Genomic DNA, 16611 nt, shown 5'->3' on the forward strand with positions numbered 1-16611 from the left:
GAAGACAAACTCTTTGATGATGTGGGGAATGCCGATGTCCATAGGATGGTAGGGCACTAAAACATGTGTTTACATGAAACCCTAGAGCTCCTATATATGGATCCTATTTCCAATGGGAATAGGATGTAAGCCAAAAGCATTGCCCGGAGAGGGAGATTAAATTTGCTGCATTTAGACACCAATCCCAATTTGGATTGGTCCATATTTCATGTGTAAAATGAAATACAAATAATAAACTCTAATTAACAAGTTAGGACCATACGAAGCATAACCAATTATTCATTCAAGTCAACACACTCGAGAGAAATGATGACTTCCTAGAATACTTTCCAGAGAAAAACCCAAACCACCTTTGTTGGTGTAAGAGATGCTGAAAATTTCTTTTGGAATCTATTGATTTGCAATATAATCTTCTTTGATTCTTGCACTTTTGCATGCCACTAATGACGTTCGTCATGAAATTGATTTAGTGATACGAGAACACTAGTAGAAGAAAGTATATAGGGAAAATGGTCTTTCCGTAAACCCTATCTTTTTATTATGCAAAACCGTGAATAAGGAGGTGCCCTCCTTGAATAATCCCCACCCTTAATAGGTGGTAGAATGAAAAAAATAAGGAAAAAAGAAAAAAAAAACCTTTATTTTGGTATTCCTCACATCGTTTCCCCATTCATAGCTGACCATTCTGAGATTGTTTTTGTGTATGTACTAAGAGATTCATTCTTGTTAGGGTCTCTTTTTTCTTCTTAAATTGCTGCCCATCACTCCTGTCTTTTTGTATTTCATGTCAGTAGTCGCATCAACATCCTTGTTATATCGTTCTTTTATAAGCTGACAGCTGGCTTTCATAATGAAGATTCAAAAAGGAAAAGGGTCATGTAATATCTTACCGAATAATCTGACTGAATGAGGAAGAGCTCTTTATGTGGTCTCACTTTACCACCATCGTAAATGTGCGAAACTTTGATTGGTGGAAGCCAGTCCAGATCCTTATAATAAGGTGCTGCTCTGCCTCCGCTTGCTACCCATTTATACTTGATTTTGAAACAGATGCTTTCCCCTTCTTGTACCCAAATCTATAGCCACTTTGCTTCAGGATTTGTGTAACTATAGTCTATATTTGTGATGTGTATCTTTGCATTTATATACTCATGCTACATTTCTTTCCATTAGGGCTAATCACTTGTTAATTTAAACTCGTTGATATCTAGATTGCCATGGTATGGATCCCTTTGCTGATTGACAAGTTTGACTATTATCTTTATATTTTATGGTGTTCACTGCTGTCAGTGGACCTATGTTAGAAATGAATCAAAATTTTTTATTCCTTTGGAACTTCTGATTAATAATTTGCATTATGACAGGAAATGAAGTGGAATGCGAGCAACTTGTATGGTCTCCTAGAAGGACAGGCCAAAGTGTTCCTTTCAACACATACATTTGGCGACGAGGTACCATACCAATCTGGTGGGGTGCAGATTTAAAGCTCACTGCTGCTGAGGCAGAAATTTATGTAAAAGATCGAGATCCTTACAGAGGAAGTTTGCAATACTACCAGAGATTAAGTAGGAAATATGGTTCAAAGAAGTCAGATGCAACCATCGTGGCCAATCAGAAGAAAAATCCCCTGGTTCCTATTGTATGTGTCAATTTGCTTAGAAACGGTGAGGGGAAGTCTGAAGCCATTTTAGTTCAGCATTTTGAGGAATCCTTAAATTATATCAGATCGACTGGGAAGCTGCCATATACCCGAATACATTTGATAAATTATGACTGGCATGCAAGTGTAAAACTTAAAGGTGAGCAGCAAACAATTGAGGGGCTCTGGAAGCATCTCAAAGCACCCACATTAACTGTTGGCTTTTCTGAAGGGGATTATCTGCCTTCTGCACAGAGGCTTAAGGACTGCCAAGGTGCAGTCATCTGTAATGACGACGTTGAGGGAGCCTTTTGTTTAAGGTCACTTCAAAATGGGGTGATACGGTTCAACTGTGCTGATTCTTTGGATAGAACAAATGCGGCTAGTTATTTTGGGGCTCTCCAAGTTTTTGTAGAACAGTGTAGGAGGCTTGGGATTTCCCTTGACAGTGATTTTGCTTTTGGTTTTTCATCGATGAGTAAATATTCAGAGCAAGGTAATTATGGTGGATATACTGCACCTCTGCCACCAGGGTGGGAGAAACGTTCTGATGCAGTAACAGGAAAGACATATTATATTGATCACAACACACGTACCACAACCTGGGAGCATCCATGCCCAGATAAACCATGGAAGAGATTTGATATGATGTTTGATGAGTTTAAGAGATCAACATTACTGCCTCCTATATCTCTACTTGCAGAGCTTTTCTTACTTGCTGGCGACATCCATGCAACACTCTATACTGGTTCTAAAGCTATGCACAGCCATATCCTCAACATATTTAGTGATGATGGTGGAAAGTATAAACAGTTCTCTGCTGCTCAAAATATGAAGATCACTCTGCAGAGAAGATATAAAAATGTGCTTGTTGATAGCTCCCGTCAGAAGCAGTTGGAGATGTTTCTAGGGATGAGGCTCTTCAAGCACCTCCCATCAGTTCCAATTCATCCATTGAAAGTAAGTCTTATTGTGATTTTGTTGTTGTATGCATTCTGTTTTGTTTTCCTTGTTATGGACTTCATCTAATATAATATTAAATTTGCAAAATGCTTCTTGCTACAATAATTATCATTTATTGTACCAATAAAGATTTTCTGAACTGCATTACATAGGTGATCTAACAGAACTTTCCAAAATTTGCGGGTCTCTACATTTCGGCAATGAGTTCAATGAACTTCAGGTGACTTGATTTGAACAAGTTTATGGTTGCCTAAGTAACCTTGTGGGTAATAAGCCAGTGATGGACTGCATACGTATTAATGCATGTTGATCTCTGTGTTCTTTTGAAATGAAGGAATGGTCCTGGTAGACCTGGATGACTTGTTCCTACTCCCCACCCTTATTTGGCATAGCCAATGGTTTCCTGAAATTGCAACCAGTTCAGACTTGATCTTCTGTGCCATCAATGGTCTCCAAAAATTTCATGGATCACATGTATAAATTTTTTATTTTAAATTTAAAGCAGAGGGTATTAGTCTTATGTTTGTCCCGATTTCTCTTGAAATGAAAGGAATGCGCTGGCAGACCTGGATGAGTTGTCTGTAACCTTATTTGGAGGCACCGGCGCTTTCCTGAAATTGCTACCAGCTTACTCTTTGACCTACTTGTGACCATCAGTGATCTTTCTGGAATTTTCATAGGTTGCATGTATAAGAATTTTTACTGGGTCTTTAAGATATATAAGCTTTGTTAGCCTATTTCTCTTCATTTACCGCCAGTGCATTGGATTTCCTTTTTTTTTTCCCCCATCTTTTGTTTAGGTTTTAGGTTGTTTATCCTGTTGCATTTGCTGGTGAACTACTCTCAGCTATTGCAAATCAGGAGGTGTGTAATGGACCCACTTATAACAATTACATGGGCAAACATTTTTTTAGAAGGTGTTTGAGTGGCCAAATCAATGAGCTACTTTTGTGTACCAGCTGATGATTGGGTTAGCCTATCTTTTGGGCCAAGGCTATTTACTATGTCACATGGGCCCAACCTAATGAATGTGTCATCTCTCATACACATGTGCCATGTTGGCATAACTGGCACAGTTTACCTAATCGCTATTTCCTCCTGTGAATACCACATGTAGGTTCCAATCTTCTCTCTCCTCAATCAAAACATAATATCATCAATCCATTGAATGACAATAATGACAATCCCTTAAACAGAGATCCTGTTTCACATAATGCCTTCAATCCACCATTTTAATTTCCTAGGATAGAACTGACCCCTTAGGGATGCTCTTTTTTTTTTTTTTTGAATTTTTCCTTGCCTTTGTTTCATCAGTTATGTCCTCATCTAGCTTCTTACTGTTATTATCTTCCTGTCTAGCTTCATTTTTTCAATTTGTTTTCCTAGAATATCTACAAGTAGATGTTCAACACTTGGTCTTTCCACTCATGATGTAATGATATCTTCTGTGCTTAGGTTGCAACATTTATTTGAATAATCATCATCATTTTAGCCTTGTCTGAACTGGGGTTACCGTGTTAGCTTAAATTTCATGATTATTTTTCAGAAGTTTGACTGCTGACACAGTGTTGACATGAGGCCTCCCCCTTTACCTGGGTAGCAGGGTGGCTGGGCACTGCTACCAGGCAAAAATTTGTGCTGTTTGAAGAGTAATAGTATAACATAATTTGTGCATTGATTTATATTTAAAGTTCATTGGTATAGGTTTTCTTTTTAGATACGTCTATTGGAAAATCATGCTAATGTTTTTTTTCTAAATTATTATGCACAAATCTACACTATTCTTGTAATTGTTTGTCATCACAAAATTTTCATAATTTTGACCACGTGTACGAACATTATCATCCAATTATCAAGAAACTGATTTGTGAAATTCCTGGCCACAAGCAAATAAGCATAAAATTTGAAGGTAGAAGTGGTTTTGCCTATCATTGTTGTAGCGTGCACGTTGATTGCTGTTGTTCAAATTATTCTGATGCATTCTCGTAGTCATTCATTTCCTTATTGGTAGAGTTCATGTATGAGAGATTCGGTCAAAAGCTTAGTTTCAGGAACCTTGCTATGGTTCTACCTAGTTGCCCTCTTCAAATTGCGTTTTGAAATTCCACTTCCTCTCCAGCTTTAAGTTCTTTGTACTGGCTAAGTTAAATAGAGTGCCTTCCCTGCTTGCCACCCAAATCTACTGGTGCCTCCCTCCACTTGTGTGCAACACATCATCATCATCTAACCCTTATCCCAACTACCTAGGGCTGGCTATATGAATCCTGTTCTGCCTTCCATTATTAAGGGTCATATCCTCAGTAAACCATAGGTCATCATGTTTTTTTCTTACATCACCCCCCCAAATCCATTTGGGCCTTCTCCTTGCCCTTCTAGAGCCTTTCAACTTGAACCAACTCACTCCTGACTGGGGCAAATCTTTGTCTCAATTGCACATGGCTGAACCATCTAAATCTACTTTCCCTCATCTTATTACCAATTGGTGCAACTCCTAATTTTCCTTGAATGCATTGATTCTGATACTATTCTTCCTCATGTTGCCACTCATCCAACTCATCATCCTCACTTTAGCTATGTTCATCCTATGAACATGTTGGTCTGTAACTGCTCAACATTCTGTCCTGTAGAGCATGGGCTTGTGCAACTATACTAAAATTGCAAAAATAAAGCATTATGGAGAGGTTTTCTTATTTCCATCATTTGTTACAATCCCATGTGTCATTAGATGGCTTCTTTTGTTGCATCATCAAATTTGGAAGCTCAAATATTGCATCTTGCAAGGGCAACAGCCTCGTTCATTTTTTGAAAAAATCGTAATGGCTGTTATGGTCCTGTAACGTGTAATGTTACGAACTATCAACTATTACCATTACGTAACTATTTTTGGATACCATGCTGTTGCCATTCAACAAAGATGCCACTAATTTCATAGGTGCATGTACACACACTTAGAGGATACAACAAATGACAAAAATCTTCTGAGGAGGTTCTGCTGGCTGAGTCCTTTCAGGCCTTTTTCCCTCCATCACTATTGTGAAGGTTATGGATCATTATGAAATTATAGGGGAATCTATATTGCGGAGCATTAATCTTTGGGGAAAAATTTCAGATGTTGAAATGGGGCTTTTTGGAAGATTGATGAGCATGCTTTGCCAGGTTCTCATTCATCCTTCAGTTGTAGACTGGAAGGTTTGTAGTTTCGTTAACTGATTTTGTCAATGAAGTGTATGTTCCTGATTTTTACTTCTTCCAAGGGAATCCCTTTGCCATGCCTGAAAGTTTGGGGTTCCCTAGGAACCACCTGGTGTGCAAGCTTTTTCATGAGTAGATATGACATTTCATTAGATAATTTGAAGAAGAATAAGATGGCTCTACCCAACAGGGGTCTTATGTAGTGGAATGATGAAGAGACATGAACTAATATTGTTGCTAGAGGCTAGAGCCATTTAGGGGTACTTCTTTCATCTATTTAGGGTGAGCTAGACTCGCAATGGGTCCCTTTTTGAGCTATGGTCTTGTGGCCGATTTCAATAAAGAGAGTTCTCTGGAGGGTGGTGTCATCCAATATCATGTGGGGGCTGTAGAAGGAGAGAAATAGAAGAATTTTCAAGAAGAAAGCAGCTTCAATCGAGATAACTATGATTATTGCCAGGGCTCTCCTATACCCAGGTTCAAGGGGTGTTCTCATTTGACGATCATGCTGGACCGAAAAGGGGCACTCCAATTGCTGAGGTTATGGGTTTTATTTTTTGGTTTTATATTGCTTTTGAGTGATCATATCTCCTCTTTGCTAGACTTTGTGTCCTCTTTGCTTGGGGTCTTTCCATTGGTGTGGCTGGTACTTCATTTTTGACGAGAGGGTCACTTGCTATTGGTCTCTTGATGTTTATGTATTGCTGTCCTTTAATTTTCTTGAATAAAAATTATAGTCATTTTCAATAAAAAGAAAGCACGAAAAAAAATCTTCTCAAGCTTAATTTGTGGAACATCTGAATGTCATAAAAGAGTGAGCTACCATTGACTAACTTTGTCGTAAACGACCAAATTTAAAAAGAAAATTGCATTTCATACTCTTCAACTCAAGCTAGTGTTTTGTACATGTTCTCCAGGTTCTCTAGTTTGATTATTTCTTGGCCTCTAGCCTTTTAGACAACCTTTGCAATCCAATCTTTACTTTGAACATTAGGACTTCCCCTATGGCCAACATGATTCTCATAATAACTCTCATGAAATTATAACTGACTATTTCTCCAAAAAAAAAAAAGGGAAAAAAAAAAGAGAAAAAAGGAAAAAAAAAAAAAAGAAAAAAAAGAGGAAAAAAAGACAAAAAAAAGAAAATAAAAAAAAGAAACTAAAATTGAATTTAGCTTTCTTAGCTCCTTCATGAATATCAATTTGGTTATTGGATTGTAGGACCTTAAATATTTATTTGTCATTACATTGTAGTAAGCAGTGCCATCATTTTTACGTCATATTTTACATGCACTGCTAACACATATGACACATTTGATACTTTTGTAACAACTTTATGCAGAATATCTTGTTTTTTCTTTTAAATTCAAAAACTCTCATCATCATAATCGCTGTCATTTAAGCCTTGTCCCAACTAACTGAGGTTGGCTACACGAATCCTGTTCTGCCATTCTGCTCTATCAAGGGCCATAACTTCAGTTAGATCATAGGTCATCGGGCCTTTTCTTAGTACCTCCACTCATGTCCTTTTGGACCTTCTCCTTGCCTTTTTAGAGTCTTTAACTTGCACTCACTCACTGCTTTTAACTAGCACATTTCTTAGTCTTTGTTGCACATGACCAAACCATCCAAGTATACTTTCCCTCATTACCTATTGGTGCTACTCCTAAATTCTCTTGAATGCATTCATTTCTAATTCTCCTTCCTCGGCTTGCCACTCATCCATCTCAACATCCTCATTTCAACTACACATCCTATGAACATGTTGTTCCCAATGTTTGCAGTATTGATACTATTGGTTGATCTTATTGAAATCACACTCTTGGGATACGAAACATCGTTGGAATATAGCTGGAAATGAAAAAAATCCTATGCATCGCCCGAAATATCGCACCATATCGCAATGTATTGGTGACATTTTGCGCGATATCGCAACTTTTCCCTTTACAAAATTTCTTGGTATTGATGATACCCCTGGATATCAACAGATATTATCGATACATTCCAGGTACCCTAAAGGAACTAACCAAAACCCCCTGGAATTTGATTTTTCTTTAGTTTTCTCTCTTTTAACTTGTTTGTGGGTGGATTTCGGTCCATTCTTTACTTAGATTTTTGGAGAAAAACCTACATTTGAAATCATAATCAAGATTTTCTTGCATTTGGGGCCATTTCTCAAAAGGTGAGCTCCTCCTCCCTTTTTAAATCATATAAAATTAGTATGAAATCTTAAGAAATTCTTGATTATTCATGTAAAAATCAAGGATTTCAACCTTCGATTTCGAGCTTTGAGGGAAGGTGGTCTAATTTGAGGAGAATTGGGGAAAATACAAATTTTCTCCAATTTCTCCCAAATTTCTTGCAATCTTACAGTCCAAACACGAAATGAAACATGTATGAGTCTTGATCTATTGATTTATGATGGTTTTGTGAAATTTCGGAAAAAATATTTTTTGATTAAAAATTAATAAAAAATATATGTTTTTGAAATTTCATTCTAGTAGCTGTTAATTGAGCCAAATTTCGAAGTATTTAAGAGTGCTTGATGAATTGATCATCACTTACACTCTAATTTCGAGATTTGAGCATAGGTTCGTTTTGGGAGAAATTGGGGATAATTCAAACTTTTCCAAATTTATCCCAATTTTGTTGCAATCTTACACTTCGAACATGAAATCAAACATGTATGAGGCATGATCTACTAGTCTGTGTATTTTTTTTTTCGAAATTAAATAATATTTTTAAATTTAAAATTAATAAAAAATTTAAAAATATTTTTTTAAGAAAATAGTTTCTACCAACGGTTAATTGGCTGCATTTTCTGAGCATTTAAAGGTGTTTGATGATTTTTTTTTGAAAATAATAATTATATATTTATTTTAAAAAATAATTAATAAATGTGGTAATTTAAAGGTGTTTGATGATTTCTTATTTTGCTTTTGAACAAATTGGTTATGTTTTCATAATCAGTGTTTTAAGTATCGACGATATCGACCAATATATCCCACGATATATCTTGTATACCACTTGTGTGATACGAAATGCACAAGTAGTGGGATATATCCCACATGTTCGATCCAGTGAGCATTTTCGATTTGTTATAATTTTATTCTTCTGTAAATCAAGTTAAATCAGTGCCAAATTGTTACAAATTCATGATTTTTCATGTTTTGCATGAAAAAGCATGGATTGGGAGCTTCGATTTTGAGTTTTGGAGGAGATGGGTTGAGTTGCGGAAAATTGAAAAAAATTCAAAATTTCCCAATTTATCGCAAATCGGTTTCAATCTTTGTGTCCAAACCTAAAAATCAAACATGTATATAACCTAATCTAGTGATTCTTCTTTTGCTTTTTAATGTATTGCTTGTGTTTCCACACGTCTTCTTACATTTATAAATTAGATGAATAGACTTTGAATATGCTTGCTTCAGTTCAGTTAGACAATGCATATATTAGGGCCTCATACAAAGAAAACCTATTATGTGCACTTGTTTTTTGTAATGTTTTGATTTAAAAGAGTGTATTGATGTCTTTTTTAATAATCACTCGAGTTTCATTGAAAAATTCGATCAATTTCCTAATGTTTCCCCATGTTTCCAACAACAACGATACATTATATGATACAATTGATATATCCCATGCGATAACTGATACGTATCCATATCCCAAGGGTGTGATGCTTAACGCGATACCGATATTTCGAACATTGTTCATAATGCCTTCTTACATTTATACAACTTATGAATTCAATTTGAATATAGTTGCATGAGTTCAGTCAGACAACGCATAGCTTAGGACCCTATACAAAGGAAACCTATTATGTGCCTTTTTTTTTAGATGTTATGATTTAAAAGTGTGTATTAAGTTTTTTTTTTTAAACAATCCTTGAAGTTTCATTGAAAAATTCAACCAAATTCCCAAATGTTTTCCCATGTTTCCCAAAAATTGCAATACATTACCCAATACAAACGATATATCCCGTGCGATAACGGATACATGTCTGTATCCCAAGGGTGTGATATGCAACGCGATACCGATATTGCAAACTTTGATTGTTCCTTAACTTCCCTACATTCAGTCCCACAAAGCATGGCTGGGCTTGTAGCTATACTACAAAATTGAAAAACTCTAGACATTAAAAGGTATGGAAACAGTAGGATAGTAAAACATTATTTAATGTGTATAGTAAAAATGATTAACTTAACAACTTAATCATGATATAAAATAAAGGCTACAAATAGTAATAACTTATGAACTTGAACTAGAGCTAGGTGGATGAAGAGGAGTTTGCCATTGGAGTGTTATGTGATCATTGTATTGCCAGTGAAACTCTAGGGAGATGTGTTGAGATGGATATGTGGGAACTGGGAAGACTAAGAAGGACATAATCAAGAATGGGGTCATAGAAATTAGCATAAGAATAGCCCAATAGGAGATAAAATGATGAAGAGCAGATTGAGATGGCTTTGTCATGTGCTACAAAAACTTGAGATGGCGCCATAAGGAGGGTAACTTGATTAGGGTTTAACGGCCTGAAAGGAGGATGCAGGGAAGACTTATAGGGTTTGGATTCAATGTGAATTTTGGGGTCCACCTAATTGTCTCCCTGAATTTCGTATCAGGTATTCTGATTCATGGTTCCTATTCACGGATACATATTATATAGCCTAATATTTAGAACCATGATTTTTTACTACATCCACATCACAGTACAGGCATATTTTATCATAATGCCTGTCGAATATATCATGATTCATTCTTGATGTGATATGATACATTGCAATATCTGTATTACTGTTATTAAATTGATGATCTTTTCAGACTTTTAGTCTATCTGGCTGTCATTTTAGATATTGGTCTTGTATTGTCTAATAATTTATTGCTTATGCATACAGGTATTGTCACGCCCATCTGGATGCTTCTTGAAACCAATTGCGAGCATGTTTCCAAATGAAAATGGTGGAGCTAATCTTCTCAGTTTCAAGCGAAAAGATCTAATATGGGTACTCATCTAATTTGCACATGAAAGGAAAAAAACTCCCTATCAGAAATGGGCATGTTTTGTTGCAGAAAATCCTAGCTCACTGAGTTTTTCTTAAAATCCGTTAACTTGCTTATTTTGGACTTCTATTTTATTTTAATTTTTTGATATGTGTTCACTTTCCACAGGTTTGCCCCCCAGCTGCAGATGTTGTTGAGCTTTTTATTTATCTTGGTGAGCCTTGCCATGTTTGTCAGCTTCTTCTCACTATTTCGCATGGTGCACAAGATTCATCCTTTCCAGCGACAGTTGATGTTAGGACAGGATGCAATTTAGATGGGCTTCAACTTGTCTTAGAGGTCTGTTTATTGCTTCCATTAATCTGTTGCGTTAACTTTACTAGGGAAACTCTATGCCTGCATTCTAGAATAAAAAGGGTGAGTGAAGGAATTTTAAAGGCGACCACTGATTCATGTTCTTGTCTTGAGAGAGACATTCTCATGTCTTGATAGGTTAGTTATTCTTTTGGATTGATATAGCCACACTTCTTTCTTCTAAAATCTTTGAGTTGGTATCACCTGCAATCACGACCCAGCCATGAGATTTTATGTATTACCGTGGCTTTCTTATTTATTTATTTATTTCTCTCAATATGCGGAATCACAATTCTGAATTCAAAGAGATTGAACTCTCTCTCTCTCTCTCTCTCTCTCTCTCTCTCTCCCCTTCTCTCCCTGTGTGTGTGTGTGTGTGTGTGTGTGTGTGTGTGTGTGTGTGTGTCGACCAGATTCTCTATCAATGGACTATTCTTTATCATTTAAACAGTTTGCTTCGCTCTTGAGTTTTCATGAAATTACTTACATTTCTGTTATAACATATTTAAGTTCTGAAAATTATGGGCTGCCAATAGATGATTAAAAGAAATACAATAATGGGAGAATATGGGTATGATCCATCCACTGCTGGGTTCCTTAATTGATCCGTATGGATCATAGAAACATTTAACTGTGCTTGCATTGTCCAGAGTATCCGTACCGTTGTATGTATCGATGACTGGGGATACAGAAACATGTATAGAATATCCTCGACACTTGAAAAAAATATCGCTGACCAACAAAAACGTTGGGAAAAAGATAAGTGAGCACAGTGGTTATTGGTGCTTGTTTGATTGTAGCCAAAAGTAGGAGGTTGAAGATGGTGATGACATGACAAAGGATATCTTTGCATTAGCTGCTGCAGAGTTCAGTAAGAGGGTATGTCATTGTGGATTAAAACAACTGTGAATGATAACCGCAGTTTTCTTTATGGAATGAAGAGGCTGAATACGAGTTATGGTATTTATGGACTTCTTAAGTCTCTCCAGGAAGATTTTGGAAACCTTCTCAAGCTTATCTATAGGGATCATATGAATCTCTTTCCCATATCTAAAGGATATTCTATCTGGGTAGCTTCTAATTATAAATTACAAGAATACTCTCACAGTACTTAGACATTACAGGAGACCCTCATTGAACACATAATCCTGAAATAAAAAAGAAGAAATTGTATTGCTATTGCTCAACACCACCTCAAACGACGTGCGGTTGAACATGAAACATCCGTTTTGTTGCTAATCCAATGATGGCGATCTGTAGTTGGAAGCCAAGTACAGATATTGCCCAACTACCATGAAGAAGGAGAAAACATGGTGTGAATCAGCACAAGTGATGTTTGGTCTTAGCCGTGAATTAGGGTTACATGGTAAGGAGTTGCTCAGAAACTTATTAGAAGCGATGGAACGTAGGAGCTTGACAGAGATAAGAAAAGGGGTTAAAATTCTAGATGATGTAGACAGTGTGATAGCAAATTAGCAATACGCATGCTTGCCAACAGGTCGGGTCCTAGAGTACCATACTGGGGCTGTTTATTTTCCTCATGATTCATATGATACTCAGGCTGCATATGACACTTGATACATAGGCACTCTGAAATTGTTCACATGGCATATATTAACTCAAATAAAATCAACTAGATTTGAAACCCACTTTCGCCAAATGACAATCCAAAGATCAGATTGGTTGAACAATCCTAACCTCTGATTCGTGGACACTTGTTTGTGGAGATAGGACTGTCAATGTTTTTCATTTTTAACCATTCAATAAATGCCACTAATCCTATGGATAGATAATGAAAGAACCTTATTTTTTAGTTGATGATACATCTAAACTGACTACCATAATTTGTACAGTTTAATTTGAAAATATGCCATGGGTGAAATTTCTAGGTAATTTCTAAGTGCCTGCATATTATTCATCACACTTTGCAGAATATCAAAGTTTTGCTCTCTTTTCTGCTTTAGATTAAAATTCCATGTTAGTTTAGCAATGTATAAAAAATGGTGGAGAGCCTGGTGACTCCTTGATTGTATGCATGGTGTATTTATACGATATTCTAGACCGTCCAAATTGTTGGCCCACTGGTCTTATAATCAGATAAATAAATTAAATGTCATTTTTGGTTTATTATACATCTAAATTGGGACCCATGATTTGGATGGTTTAATCTGAATTAGTTGTAGGATATTTGAATGAGTTGAACTCATCTGTGATATAAATGCATCACTTCTGTCAGATAACACATAGTTTAAGCCCCTATAAAATGGAAATTTTTTTTTTTTTTTTAAATAATAATGTTATGAGTTCTAAGTGTGTAACCATGTCTTTTACCATGTCCTGAAGTTTCATTGAAAAATTCCATCATTTTCTCAATGTTTCCCTCACACTGCAATACATTCCCCGATACATGCCATATTTCCCTTGTGATACCGATACTGTTCCACATTCCTAGGGTGCGATACATGCTTCAACATTGATACTAGGAGCACTGTATGTGATCGAATTAAATACTGCTAATAATTGGACCCTACTTGACCTGACCCAATTTTAACTAGGTCCAACACAGCGCACTCAACCCAAACCTGACTAGACCCAATGTTAAACTGGGTCCAAAATGCTGGACCCAAAAACTAATCGATTTCTAAACATGTCCTAAATTTGGACCAGGTCCACAAAAATGAGTCCATTAGGTACCCACGGGTCCAGGTGTCTGTTGATAGTAGAACACTGGCTCCACCACCATTGCTAGCTGACTCAGAGGGATGGAGCTCATAGTTTATGGTGGGAAAAAGGGAGGAAAGGGTAGTCAATCAGGTGAAAAATGAAGATCATCTCTTGGCATGTCGAAGGGCTTGGTAATCCTGTTCATAGAATGGTGGTAAAGGACGTGCCTAGAAGAATACATGTTGATGTGATTTCCCTCCAGGATTGAAGTTGGAGGCAGTGAACTCTGACATCATCAATGGTTTATGAGATCATTAAGGAATTCTGCATTTTCCCTGCGAGGAGTTTGGTGGGTGACTGGGTGGTATCATAATAATGTGGGATGGCGATCGGCTAAGGGTGGGAAATGACTGGCAAGGTAAATTTTCGTTCTGAAGTGCTCTATTGTGGCAGATAATTTCCAATGGGTCCTCACCTCAGTGTGGATCTTTGTCTCTTCCCATTTTGGGTTTATGTAAATTAGTTCTCTTTCTTGTGAATAAAAACTAAAAAGAATTAAAAAGGTTTTCTTATTCTCTCTAAGTAATCGTGTCCTTTTGTTTTTTAGTGCCATGAGTTCATGGTAGCATGTAATGGTTAAGCAAAATGGTCAATTGCTGACAAAGGAGAGAATCTCAAGGGAAGGCTGAAAAGCGGCAGATCTGGGTAGCTCGCTGAGTGGGATTTAGAAATGCAGCATCAGTCACTATGTATTTGCAATTTTGATGGAACTTTTGGTAATCGAACCTGGAAGATGGTTTCATTCATGTTTCAAGTGAAATTCATTGTGTCAAATGGCCTTAGCATGAAGCTAATAGCTTGTTATTCATCCCCCCTCATATTTCATTTGATGAATCTCCTTCGACGCTTTTTTAAAAAAAAACCCTTTAAGGGACACTATGACTTGATTCTTGTTGAAATGTTCATTCTGCATCAACTGTGTAGTTCTTTTAGTCCTGATACTTTACTGAACATTTAAAAATGTAGCAACTTGGGTAATGCAGGGTGCTTCTATACCTCAATGTTCAAATGGTACAAACCTGGTCATACCTTTAACAGGCCCAATCAGTTCAGAGGATATGGCGGTTACTGGTGCAGGTGCTCGCCATCATTCTCAAGAAAAGCCTAATCTTTCCTTGTATGATTTTGAAGAATTGGAGGGAGAATTTAACTTTTTGACTCGTGTGGTTGCACTTACATTCTATCCTGCCATTCCTGGAACCCCTATTACTCTTGGTGAGGTACAAAGTTAATTTTGAAAAAAATATGTTATTTTAGTGCTACCTGTTCTCTTAAAGTCACAGCTATTCATTTATAGTTTGATTTTAAATTCTACTTGCTGTTTTTGGGCTTTTAGTGAAGTTCGACTCTAATGGAGAATCAAACCAAACACTTTCTTGTTTTCTAGGTTTCATTATCATCATCTAAGCCTTATCCCAGTTAGTTGGGGTCTGCTACACTTCATGTTTGGCAGGTTTTGTCATCATCTAAGCATTGTCCCAACTAATTGGGGTTGGCAACATGAATCCTTTTCCGCCATCCTGCTTTAATTATTTTGTAGGTTTCATGGTTTAAATATCTCACGCCTCTTATGTGCCATTTAGAAAAAAAAAAGTTTCACATGTTCCTTTTGGTAATATAGTTTGCGAAACCATTAAAATAGAAGTAAAAAAGGTTTTTGATAAATAGTAATCTCGTGAAGGCTGCCACAATCTTGAGTGATGATAGTGTCGCTTATTATATTTGCTTTTGCATTCATTGTATTTTGGCTCAATTCTAATAAAGTTTGTCATCATTTTTAAAAAAAAAGATAAAAAGGCCTTTTGCCATTGATAATATTGTATTTCTCGAAGGGATTTATTAGAGGAATATGCAAGAGAAAGTTGGGAGTTATAACAGGAAAGTCATGCAGAATGCTCTCATCTCATGTTCTTCTTCTCCTCCTTTCATATGTCTTTCCTTCTCCTTATTTCATATGGTATCAAAGCCACCCCCGTGCGCGTGCTTCTGTTCCTCTTTACTCTAGATCTTCAAGTTCCTTCTACAACTTCAGTTTTGACAGTACACTGTTGGTTTCTATTTAACCCTATGAGATGGTGAAAGAGAGATAGGTTTTCTTCGTCACCATCCTGCAGATGCAATCTTAATGCATCATTGATTCATTTGGAAGAGTCTCCTCTACCGGCCATTAAGGAGAATCCGTAGCATCTTAAGGCTGAAAATCCCACCAAAGAAGCCTCCATAAGCCTGTATTTGTACCGGAATTGAGTTATGGTAGGTTTTTTTGGCCCTGAATATAAGTCAGAACCCCTTCAGGATCGTTGGATTTCAATTCCGGTGTCAATTCTGGCACTGGATTTATGTCAGGGCCTCTTTAAAACTGCCGGAATCAAGCCACACAACCCTTGCGTCGTCGAAAATCTCCTGTGGGCTTCCTATTGCTACTGGAGTTGCCGGATTTAAGTTGGAAGCCTCCCGATATTGTCGGAATCAAGCCATGCTGCTTCTACTGTCGCTGAAAATCCCTTATAGGCCTCCTATTGTTGCTGGATTTTTCATGCTCCATCTCCAGGACCACCTGCTGTCGTCGGAAATACCCTGTGGTCCTCCTGTTGCTGGATCTATCGGATACTACCTCTAGGACCACTTACTGCTCTCGGATCTGATTCATACCACCTCCATGACCACCTGCTGCTGCTGGAACTGGAGTAAGTGGCCTCATCCATCACCAATCCTACCTCCTGGACCAACATCTATCA

The 16611-nt window shown here is 37.0% G+C and overlaps 1 protein-coding gene across 3 annotated transcripts in view; it reads left to right on the top strand.

Annotated features, from left to right (window-relative positions):
- LOC131249309 (probable phosphoinositide phosphatase SAC9) overlaps positions 1 to 16611 on the top strand; it is a 68926-nt gene that overhangs the window by 14440 nt on the left and 37875 nt on the right. For all 3 annotated transcript variants that reach the window (XM_058249981.1, XM_058249979.1, XM_058249980.1), the window contains exons 4-7: positions 1365 to 2599; positions 10690 to 10797; positions 10964 to 11134; positions 14857 to 15093. In XM_058249981.1, coding sequence (XP_058105964.1) covers positions 1365 to 2599; positions 10690 to 10797; positions 10964 to 11134; positions 14857 to 15093 — 1751 coding nt within the window. The remainder of the gene's footprint in view (positions 1 to 1364; positions 2600 to 10689; positions 10798 to 10963; positions 11135 to 14856; positions 15094 to 16611) is intronic.

Source organism: Magnolia sinica, chromosome 6 (assembly GCF_029962835.1).
Source record: "Magnolia sinica isolate HGM2019 chromosome 6, MsV1, whole genome shotgun sequence".
In the NCBI taxonomy this organism is placed as follows: Eukaryota; Viridiplantae; Streptophyta; class Magnoliopsida; order Magnoliales; family Magnoliaceae; genus Magnolia; species Magnolia sinica.